Source organism: Falco peregrinus, chromosome 18 (genome assembly GCF_023634155.1).
Source record: "Falco peregrinus isolate bFalPer1 chromosome 18, bFalPer1.pri, whole genome shotgun sequence".
In the NCBI taxonomy this organism is placed as follows: domain Eukaryota; kingdom Metazoa; phylum Chordata; class Aves; order Falconiformes; family Falconidae; genus Falco; species Falco peregrinus.
This window is the reverse complement of record NC_073738.1, coordinates 5,725,786-5,736,732: the sequence shown is the minus strand read 5'-3', so window position 1 is coordinate 5,736,732 and position 10,947 is coordinate 5,725,786. Positions and strand designations below refer to the sequence as shown.

Sequence of the window (10,947 nt, the reverse complement as noted above, 5' to 3'; positions counted from 1 at the left end):
CTAACTGTAAACTCGGAGCCTGGGTCAGATTTTGCCTGCAGTGGGAATCGCATTGCCCCTGAGCGTTGCTGCACCCCCCCCCACCGCCAGCATCCATCTATGCACCCACCCATCCGACCCTGAAATAACCTCAGCTTCACTCTCTCCTTGCTCCTTGGCAGCTCCTGGCTCGGAAATCAGTGCTCAGAAAAGCCTTCAGAAAACATTAATCCTGCAATTTAACTGCTTGTCCCTTCTCTTGCCCTACGTGCCCATGCCGCATCCCGACGAGCGTGCTGGAGCTGTGGTGCTGCCTGGCAGAGCGATGCTGCTAGGCTGGTGTCAGCACCCACGTGGTGGCTTTGCGCTGGGCAGCGTTTTGGCACCCACGGAGGTGGAAGAAGGTGCCTGGCCATGGATTACACCGGCTAGGGGACAGGCTCCGGGCTTGGCAGCCTGCTCTTCCCTGGGGTCTGGCACCAAGCGTTCGGATTTCAGCCTCATCCCACTAATGACGACCTGCTTGGGGATCAAGGACCCCCTGCTTGGTGCCCCCATTTCCCTGGGAGGTGCTTGGGCTGCTGGGGGGACACAAGGTTTTCAAGCTGGCAGGGTGGTGGGAGCACCTGAGCATCCACATCATCCCTAAACGCAGGGGACAGCACTGGGGCCTTGCTGAGGGGATGCAGGCGACAAGGGACGGCTCTGATGGGGACAGCGTCAGCTGTGGTGGGACCAGCAGCTGGCTCAGCCCTAGGTGCTAAAATCCTCTTCATTCAAGGCAGATTCCTCTTCTCTTTTCAGAAAGTTCTCTCACTGCCTGGTGGCTCATTTTTAAGCTGTCACAGCATCCCCCCAGCGCTCCAGCACTGCTCAGTCCCCTCCAGCCCCAGACTGGTCCCAAGGAGCTGAAGGAAGGTGGGAAAAATCCCAGTGAGGTGGCTGGAGGTAGGGAGGCAGGGTGTGCAAGCACTTGAGCATCACCTCGACACTGATGCTCCTGAGGTGGGATGGCTTTCAGGCAGATGCCAGTTTAACCCTTTTCCTTCTCTCAGGGTTGGGGCGTGTTTAGGGCTAAGCCATCAGGTGGGACCTGATGGCCCAGGACTGCCTGGCCCTGCCACTTCGGCTCATCCCGTCCACAGGCTGCACGAGGTGCCCAGCGGGGTGGGAGCTCCATGCTGCCAGCACCATCCCTCTAACCCCGGCACAGCCACCAGCCCCGCGCTGCAGGGGGCCAAGTGCAGATGTGCAGCGAGGCCCTTTTGCAAAGCAAACACGCAAAGGCAGCAGGATGCTGGTCCCAGTGGGAAGTGGGACTGATCCCAGCACGTCTCCCCAAAACATGCCCCAATCCCGAGAGAAGGAAAAGGGTTAAACTGGCATCTGCCTGAAAGCCATCCCACCTCAGGAGCATCAGTGTCGAGGTGATGCTCAAGTGCTTGCACACCCTGCCTCCCTACCTCCAGCCACCTCACTGGGATTTTTCCCACCTTCCTTCAGCTCTTTGAGACCAGTCTGGGGCTGGAGGGGACTGAGCAGTGCTGGGGCGCTGGGGGGATGCTGTGACAGTTGAAAAATGAGCCACCAGGCAGTGAGAGAACTTTCTGAAAAGAGAAGAGGAATCTGCCTTGAATGAAGAGGATTTTAGCACCTAGGGCTGAGCCAACAAACCTCTGCCATCCCCATCTGAACGGGGATTGTTTGCACATGCGGCAGGAGCTGCTTAAAGCAGGCGAGACACAGAGGGTGAATAGGAGCAAGCATGGGGGGGGAAGAACCCCCCCTGCCTAGCAAGCCTGCCAGCAGATCCCTGTAGCGCTGCCGGGGCAGTGCCCACCAGGGCAGGGGGTTCACCCCAGGGTGCTGCCAGGGACGGGCTGTGCCCCCACTGCCACCTCGCCCCGACGGGGAGGGCAGCTGGGAAGGTGCTCCCAGAAGATGCTCTGTCCTGCTGAACACGCCAGACCTCTCCATCGCCCGCGGCCTCGGGCTGGCAGTGACTGGGGCTGTGCAGACAGCTTGTCCCCAGGCAAGGACTTCGCTCCCGCCAGCTCGCCGTCCCTGAGGTCCCCGTCCCAGTGATACGGTGGGACCATGGAGACATCCATCCCCGTGGGAGGTACCACGGCGGCCCTCCTCTGCTGCTGCCTCCTGAGCTCTGCGTGGGCTTTGGTAAGTCTGCGTGGCCCCGTGGGTTCCTCTGGTCCCTCTCCTGGCTTTAAATACTGCTATTTGTGCCACCTGCTCCGGTCGGGGCCATGTGTCCCCCTGCTGCACGTCCTGCTCCGCAGAGGTGCTGAGCAGGGGCCGGGTGGGAGGGCAGAGGCTCTCCGCTCCTGCTAAAATGTCTCCAGCAGCCGCCGCGCCGCCGCGATGTAATGGCTTTTCCATTTCTTGGAAGCATCCAGGGCAAGGCTCGCAGCCTCAGAGGCGTTGGGGGAGCAGAAAGCGCGGGGCGATTCATCGTGGTGCAGGCGAGGCTGGGGGCGTGTGGCAGGGGCAGAGCTGGGTGCACCCGGGTGCATCTCCCAAAGCTGTGCCCCCACCCTGCTGATGCAGCCCCAGGACCCTCACTCCTGCCCTATGCCCCTCACCAGCCACCCCCACACACCCCCTCCACCCGCCTCGGATGCTTTTGGGAAAAGCGCAAGTGAGCGCTCAGGATCTCCTCTCTGGGGCAGGATTTGGCCGCGCTCACCTGCAGGCAGCCCAGGACATGACCCCGCTGCGTCCCAGCTCCTTTCCACTTCCAAAGCTCTTTCCTCATCCTGGCTCCCAACTCCTTCCAGCATCCCAGCCCAACAGATGATTGCACGTGCAGTGTGACCAGGAGCTGCAGGCGCTGCAGGCTGCACCCGTCTGCATCGTGCAGCTCCTGGCACTGGGCACCTGCTTTCTGCTGCAGGCCGGGGTGCCGGACCCGGCCTGGGATGCTCGGGGGGCAACGGGCACATCCAGCGCTGCTGGCAGAAGCCCAGCATACCGCTGGTTTCTGGCACAGAGATGCGCAGGGACGTGCATTTTTTAACCGCTCAGGGACAGGTGGGAGGGCGGCTCGTGGTCGGCCCCAGCCTTGCAAGAGGGAGCAGAGAGAGCAGGACGGGGGGCAGCGCTTTTCTCTTCCCTGTGTCCTTCGAATCTACCCCGAGCCATGGAAGCTGGACTCGCCCGGGGAGGGCTGGGGGAGCACAGCCGTGCCACGCGCATCCACTTCCACATGTGCTCCTGTCCCCCTGCCCGTGGCTGCGCTGGTTTCACTCTCACTCCTTGCCCCAGGGATGGTCCTGCTCAATGGTGAGACCCCCACGCTGCAGGGCTCGGCAGAGCGTTGGTCCCGCATCAGGAGATGACGTTCCTCTGTCGGCCCCTGAGCCCTCGCGATGTCGGATTTGGTGCTGATTACCTGGATGCGGGGGTTGTGCGGGGAGCGCTGGGTCTTTTGCGGCAGCAGAAGCGACATGGGTCCTGCTCTGGGTTGGGAAGCGTTTGTGGGTGTCCTCATCTGCCACCTTCGGGGTGCTGCTGGCACGGAGCAGCTTCGCTCCCAGCTCCTGGATCCCAGATCCCAGCCGCGGGTGGCTCATGTCACTGAGCAGACGGTGGCAGCTCTCTGGGGACATGGGGGTCACCAGGGTGGGCCGAAGTCTCCCGGGGAGGGTTAATCTCTAAACTGTGAGCACGAAGAAGAGACCCAAGGCGAGCTGCTGGCTGGCACGGCTGGCCTGACCACTTCAGTTCTGTCTTGGCAGGTCGACCCTGATGATGTTCTCACAAAAGAAGAGCAGATCTATCTCCTGGTGGAAGCTAAGGAGAAATGTCAGAGAGACATAAAAGCCCAACTGGAGAAGATCAAAGGTAGCGTCCCTGCCCCGCACATGGGTCAGCCAGCCCCGGTAGAGCTGGCTGTGCCACGGGAAATGCTGTGCCATCCGATGGGAGCGGGATGGGGCCAGGGACACTCAGCTCCTGAGGGTTTGTGGAGCTCCCGGCATCCTGGCTGCTCTGGGCGCAATTAGGTGCTGATCAGATCATCACCCTGATTAGTCAGCACTGCTTTCCAGACTGCCCCAGGCACAGGGCAAACTAGAGCGGTGGAGAGGCCTTGCCTGCCCCAGAAGAGGTGGGATGTGATGGGACGTGCCCTTCTCCCCGGTCCCTCTGCTCCGCAGGCTGGGGGGGTTCGCATGGCAGCACGTTCTCCTTGCCCTGGCCACCCTCGGGGAGGCTGCTGGCGTGCCACGGCCCAGTCTGGGGACATGAGATGTGTCTTTGTTGTTGGCCAGACACCAGCTGCCTCCCCGAGTGGGACGGGATCATCTGCTGGCCCAAGGGCTCCCCCAGCCAGGAGGTGTCGGTGCCCTGCCCTGACTACATCTATGACTTCAACCATAACGGTGAGTGCTTGCACCCGGGCAGGGAGCGACCTCGCCTGGGTGCCAACGGGGACGTGTCCAGGCTTCCCACGGTCCTTCGGCTGCCACAGCGCGCGTTGCCTTCGCAGGTCATGCCTACAGGTACTGCAGCGCCTCCGGGACCTGGGCCACGGCCCTCAGCATCAACAGGACCTGGGCCAATTACACCGAGTGTGCTCTGCTCTTCTCCTCCGAGAGCCGGAGCCGTGAGAAGGTGACCTTGCTTGCCAAAGGTGCTGGGAAAAGGGGTCAGGATGGGGACCAGGGAAGCGTGCAGCAAAGCCCAGGGAACTGCTGGGAGCAGGGGGCTCTTCCCCCGCCGCTCCTCAAACAAGCCCTGCTCCCGCCGTGCCCTCAGCCTGGGGGGGGCTGGGCTGCGGGGGGGTTGTGGAGCTCAGCCCTTCTCTTCCAGGCGGTGTTTGACCGCCTGCACCTGATGTACACCATCGGCTACTCCATCTCCCTGGCCTCCCTCATTGTCGCCGTCTGCATCCTCTCGTACTTCAAGTAAGGAGAAGCCCCATCCCCATTCCCGCGTGCGGGAGAGTCACCCTCGCCCCCTCCCTGAGGGGGAGCTGCCCCCGAGGGAACAGGCACCGGCCCCAACCCCCAGCACGAACATCAGCCATTTCCCAAAGCCCCAAACACCCCCCGTGTGACCGGCTCCCCGCCCGCGCCACCCTGCCCTTGAAGGTGTCAACAGCCCACTTGCCCCCAGACCCGGCCCCTGTGCCCGCGGGAGGGCTGCCACCTTGGAGGCCACCTTCGGTGGGACCCCCGTGCCCCAGCCCACGCGCGATGAGCTTGTCAGGCAGCCGGGGCTGGGCTCACGTCACCCCTCCTCTCCGCAGGCGCCTGCACTGCACGCGCAACTACATCCACGTCCACCTCTTCACCTCCTTCATCTGCCGGGCGGCTAGCATCTTCGTGAAGGACATGGTGCTCTACTCGGGCACGCTGGCCAGCACGGCTGAGAAGATGCGGGAGGATGACTTCAAGGCAGAAATGGGTCCCTCACCAGGACAACGGAGCCACCTGGCACGTGGCATGCCGAGACCAGGGGCAGGATCAGGGGAAAAGGGGATTTGGGAGCCCTGGTGCAAGGGGATGCGCTTGGGACCCTCCCGGGTCGGGGCTGCAGTGCTCGGGGCGATGCCGCTGGGGAGGGATGAAGGGCCATCCCAGCTCTGCCAGCTTACCCCGCCCCGGTGCCGCAGCAGGGACCAGAGCCACAGGGGACATCGGGCTCACTGCCTGCCCCAGCTCAGGGTGCCCTGGTGTGGGAAACGCCATCCCTAGGGAAAGATCTAGGGCGCCTGCTCTGCCTGATGCTGGAACATCCCAGGGGAGATGCAGCTCCCTGCCAGAGGGGAACGTGAGCCACACAGGGGGCACAGCTTGGCCAGAGGGCAAAAGCCACCAGGTTTCGTTTCCAGGGGCCAGCCTGAGATGGGCCCCTCTCTGCACGTCCGCAGGTTGGCTGCAAGGTGGTGGTGACGCTCTTCCTCTATTTTCTGGCCACCAACCACTACTGGATCCTGGTGGAAGGTCTCTACCTGCACAGCCTGATCTTCATGGCCTACCTCTCCAACAAGAACTACCTGTGGCTCCTCATCATCATTGGCTGGGGTAAGCACGGACCCCAACCCAATGCTATGGCCACTGTGACCAGCTGGGAGCCGTGGCCTCAGCCGTGGCTGCATGGCACCGAGTGCCCAGGGAAGGGCAGTGGGATGCAGACCAGCTGCAAACGCGACGCTTCACCCAAGCTCCTCACTCTGGTTCCAACCTCTCCAGGTCTCCCCGCCGTGTTTGTGTCTGTCTGGGCCAGCGTCAGGGCCTCCCTGGCAGATACACAGTACGTAGGTCCCCCTCCTCTGGTGGTCCCTTGGGGAGGGAACGACGGGCTGCAAATGCTAGCAAATATCTGTGGGCACCAGAATTGTGAAAGCGAAAATTTTCCAAAAAAAACAAGAGGGGTGAACACACGTACAGGTTTGTTCATAAAATTGTCCATAATCCAGACCAATAGTTGTTTTGTTCTGGATTTAGGAGGCAGATGGATGCAGGTTTACACCATAAAATTAACCAATAAAAAGTGCAAAGACGAAAGCTAAAGGACATGTTCTAAAATTAAGCATTTTAAAGGGAGAAAGGCCACCAAACATACAGCAGGAGTTTTAGATGAGTTGGCCAAGGAGTCCTTGGGAACATTAATGCTAATTTTTAAAACTGATTTGCAGCTTCATGATGGTTATGAAAGCTTGTAGCACGGCTGCTGGTGGGTCAAGATTTACACAAACTCCACAAAGGGAGCACAGGGTAGGAGGACGGGATGCTGGCTGGCGGGCACAGGGAGCCATCAGCCAGCAATTTTCCTTACCAGTGATTTCAGGTTTCTCAAACTGTTTCTTTAATGGTCTCTTCAGGTGCTGGGACCTCAGCGCAGGGAATGTGAAGTGGATTTATCAGGTCCCCATCTTGGCCGCCATTGTGGTAAGAATCCTGTGGCTGAATCTCCCAATCCTTTTTGGGGAAAGGGGATGGATAGAGACTCAGAGCTGTTCGCTTGTGGCCACTGGCACTGCGTCCCCAGCCACCCTGGCACCCAGGGAGGGCCCACATGATGCAAAAGGGTCCAGGGGCATCGGTCCCTCCTGGCTCTGACCACAGCATCACCCCCATGTCCCTGCCTGCAGCTCACCCAGAACTGCCTGTCCTCGTCCCAGGGGGCTGCTCGGGCAGACCCAAGGTCACTGTGGGTGACAAAACCACAGCAGGTGTTTGTCGGCAGGTGAACTTCTTCCTCTTCCTCAACATCATCCGGGTGCTGGCTGCCAAGCTCTGGGAGACGAACACGGGGAAGCTGGACCCCCGGCAGCAGTACAGGCGAGTGCTGGCAGCGCCAAACCATGCCCCGGCCCTGCTCCGGCTCCTTTCTGCCCGTTTAGCCAAGACGGCTCCCGGGGGGCTGGGAGTGAAGGGCAGAGGTGCGGGAGCGGCTGTGGGAGTGAGGGAGGGTGGCAGGACGGTGGCAGCCAGTGCTTCTGGCAGCGCGGTTTGACCGAAACAGCCGGCTCAGGCGCTCAGGCTCTGCCTGCTTCCTCCTCCAAGCTGGACACCGTGCGGTTAGCTACACACAAACCAGCTGCAGCAGCAGCAGCAGCTGAAGCAACTGCCCTCTTTGCCAGGACGCTCACAGCGTCTGCCAGGGGGCTGGGGGCTCCTGGCAGCCCCGGCTCATGGCGTTCCTCCTCTCAGGAAGCTGCTGAAGTCCACACTGGTGCTGATGCCGCTTTTTGGAGTCCATTACGTGGTGTTCATGGCCATGCCCTACACCGAGGTCTCCGGGGTCCTGTGGCAGATCCAGATGCATTATGAGATGCTCTTTAACTCCTCTCAGGTGTGTGGACATGGGGCTGCTTGCCTGCTCCGAATACCGAGCGATGCTCATGCCGGGAGGGGGAGGGACGTGTACAGCATCCCAGCTCGGGACTCACGCTCCACCTCTCTCTTTTGGCAGGGTTTCTTTGTGGCTTTCATCTACTGCTTCTGCAATGGGGAGGTAAGTTCAGTGTGAGCAGCTGAGCTCCCTGTTCCAGCCCCTTTAGGGTCGGGGAAGTCTGCCCGCAGACCCCAGGCTGGGATAACCAGAGGAAAACACTCAGATCCATCCCTCTCGGTAGGGTTTGGAAGGGGAAAAAATCACTAGGAGTGAAAGCCATGGGGAAGGGACGGGATCCCTGTTTCCCCAGGCCCCAGCAGCCACCTCTGGTCTCTCCCTCAGGTGCAGGCGGAGATTAAGAAAGCCCACTTTCGCAGAAGCCTGGCCCTGGACTTCAAGCAGAAGGCGCGTGCCAACGGTGCGGCAGGGAGCTGCTGCTACGCTGGGCTGGCCTCCCACGCCACCGCCAGCATCAGCACGAGCCTTGCCGGGCGAGGGGCAGGGAGCACACAGCAGCGGGGGCTGCTGCCCCCCGCCCGGGCCAGCCTGCCCGGCTACATCCCTGGCTCCTTTGCCTCAGGTCATTTTTTGCCCTGTCTGACCCAGGAGATGAGCCAGAAAACCTGTGGGGAAAACACAGGCGACTTCACAGACCTGAACCAGCGTCACCCCAACCTAAAGAGCGAGCTGGAGACCACGCTATAAAGTGAAAGGCAGGTTTCCCGGCGGGATACCCAGCTGTGTCTGGAAAGATGCTGCTTGTCACACTTTGGGCTCCTTTGACGCTTGCATGGACAGCTGGGGTTGGGGACAGTCACTGGGCCACTGCAGCTCCTGCTCCCTCACAGCCGCTGTGCAAAGGGACCACGTGCTCTCGCCCCTTCTACCACCCGGCCGAGCAGCCAGCTCCACACCTCATTTCCTTCCACACACGTGCGAGCGATGCCTGTGCATGCAAGGCCTGGAATCATCACCAGGAAGGAATCCTCCCTGCTCAGTCTCGCCTCCGAAGTCTGGAAAGCGACTCAGCTCCAGCGCTACGAACTGTGCTGTGCCTGGGGCTGGCAGAGCACGCGCTGCCCACAGAGCTGCCCTGCAGCTCACCCTGCCCTTGCACCTTCGTGCAGCTCATGGATATTGCGAAGCCCAACGTGCAGCGCCCAGCCACAAGCAGGGAGCGCGAGACACTGGGACACGACGGGCTCAGGGAGGCAGGCCGAGCTTTAGAGCTCAGGAAGGGCGCAGCAAAGGCCTGGGTCCCCCCTGCTTTACAGCACGGTTGGCCATAATGTACAGTGCTGCATGCAAGTCTTGGCCCTGTAACCCTTCTGCAGGCTAAAAAGTGAATAAAGAGAGAGTCTGGCTTGTTTCCATCCTTGAACTCCGTTAGGGATGCAATCAGTTGCTGGAGGGCAGCAGAAGGTGAAAAGGGCTGGAAATCCAGCCTTGATCACAGCTCACTGCCGGGGACCAGGCAGCCCCAGGCCCCCCCTGCCCACGCTGCCACATGTGTGCTGCCTGGGAATGCTCGTCACCCTGACGGAAAAGACATTCCCAAAGAGCTTGCCATGCCCAGCCCAGACAATCCAGCCAGACCACAGGGGAGGGGAGAATTGCTGCATCGTTGGGAGATGAGGTGTATGTGCCAGTTAAAATCAAACAGCATGGTGGTGGTAAGATGTAGAATTTTTTTTCCTACCTGCTTTAAATGAGACACAATCCCTCAAGGCAGTAACTTCATGATAAAGACAGTGACAGCAAACGTGCAAATAATTTTGTGCATTCACAGATCTTCCAGTGAAGAGCTAAGACACCAAAGGAGTCACAGGGATTAGGAAGTGCTGGAGGGACAGCCAGCCAGAAGGCACATCAGAGAAGGGAAAGGCTCCAGCATCCATATTCTTTAAATGGTCCAGACGCTGGTGCAGTCAGACACGTCCGCCCCCCCTCCCACCCAGGAAAGCAAGCACTGTACGATGCGGATGAGGCTCAGCTGGGTATATGCCCTGCTCTGGGGGAGGACAGGCAGAGGGGGTGACTGATGTGCAGGCACAGAGGCAGGAGCAGAATCCAAGGATTGCACTTTACAAAGAAACCTGAGCTTCCCGTAATTGATTTGCTCAGCTGCGAGTTCTGCTCTGGTCTCTTTAGAAGCAAGCAGCCCAGCCTGACGCTGCAAGGAAAGAGATTCTCTTTCAGGGCAGTCGGCGTGTTGCTCACACTGCTACCTTGTTCTGTGGAGATGGAATCAACCTTCTTATGTATCTAACATGGGGCTGTGAACTGATATTTATAGCTCTCTGTCAGCGATCAATATTTACTCATTCAAGTCTCAAGAGGCTCCTGGTAGCTGAGAGAGGGGTGAGGAATTTCAACAATCCTATCGAACGGCAGAGGGATGCGTTAAAAAAAGAAGGGGAGGAACCCCAGCATATGCCACATCCAAGACCAGTTCCCTGTGGCAGTGAGCTGAGATCCAGGAAGGGAGGGAGCAGATGGCAGCTTTAGACTATGGAGCTATTTTTATTTTTTTTGTTTTGAAACTCAAATCTTTAGCTGTGCAGAGTGATAAACCTTAAGTGTGACAAGGAAAGGGGAGTACAACATCTTCTAAACCCCTGCCGCATCTGCCCTGGACATATTTGTCTTAATGCTGAATACTCAGAGCTCAAACCAGTGCAATGAGGTTTCTGCCTAGACCATGATGAGGGAACTCAAATGGAAGCTATCTTTACAAACCCCCAACAGATTAGAGCTAGTTAGTGAGGGGGGCCAAATAATCAAGTTGGTGTCTTAACTGAAACAGGCAAGCCAGATCACAAGACTGTTGCAGAGTTCTCTTTCCAGGTCAACAAATGACCCCATGAAAGCCTGGGATAAGCGACATGTCCTGGGCTGTATCCTTCCCACTTCTAAAATGGAGAAAAATCTATTCCCCAGGAGGCTTTGAAGCTAAAACAGGGTTTGAAAACAGTTTGGGGTGAAAGATAACTGAGAAAAACAACAGGAAATCAACTTCTGGTGAAAAAAAAGGAACACAGTCAAATCTCCATCCAAATACCAGAACAGCTAACGGAAGAAATTGAGAATAAAAAGCACATGCTAGAT

General features: G+C 59.0%; 1 protein-coding gene across 2 annotated transcripts; it reads left to right on the top strand.

The window, feature by feature from the left end:
* Positions 1–1,933: 1,933 nt before the first annotated feature.
* On the top strand, positions 1,934–9,754 carry LOC101912800 (parathyroid hormone/parathyroid hormone-related peptide receptor-like). 2 transcript variants are annotated; one of them, XM_055790165.1, is made up of 13 exons: positions 1,934–2,154; positions 3,732–3,837; positions 4,266–4,376; positions 4,484–4,608; positions 4,807–4,901; positions 5,246–5,432; positions 5,870–6,023; positions 6,192–6,252; positions 6,824–6,890; positions 7,189–7,283; positions 7,656–7,797; positions 7,918–7,959; positions 8,182–9,754. In XM_055790165.1, the coding sequence occupies exons 1-13, from the start codon at positions 2,077–2,079 to the stop codon at positions 8,542–8,544; spliced, it is 1,626 nt and encodes a 541-aa protein (XP_055646140.1). In that variant the 5' UTR covers positions 1,934–2,076; the 3' UTR covers positions 8,545–9,754. The 2 variants fall into 2 exon arrangements, with proteins under 2 accessions (XP_055646140.1, XP_005235918.2); XM_005235861.3 differs by having other exon boundaries at positions 7,189–7,287; positions 7,660–7,797.
* Positions 9,755–10,947: the final 1,193 nt, after the last annotated feature.

What these genes read in the sequence shown, in the direction of transcription:
- LOC101912800 (XM_055790165.1), top strand. Translation starts at nt 2,077, where the DNA reads ATGGAGACATCCATCCCCGTGGGAGGTACCACGGCGGCCCTCCTCTGC. An exon ending in GACCCCCGGCAGCAGTACAG is followed by an intron (nt 7,284 to 7,655) that starts GCGAGTGCTGGC and finishes TCCTCCTCTCAG; the next exon opens with GAAGCTGCTGAAGTCCACAC. An exon ending in ACTGCTTCTGCAATGGGGAG is followed by an intron (nt 7,960 to 8,181) that starts GTAAGTTCAGTG and finishes TCTCTCCCTCAG; the next exon opens with GTGCAGGCGGAGATTAAGAA.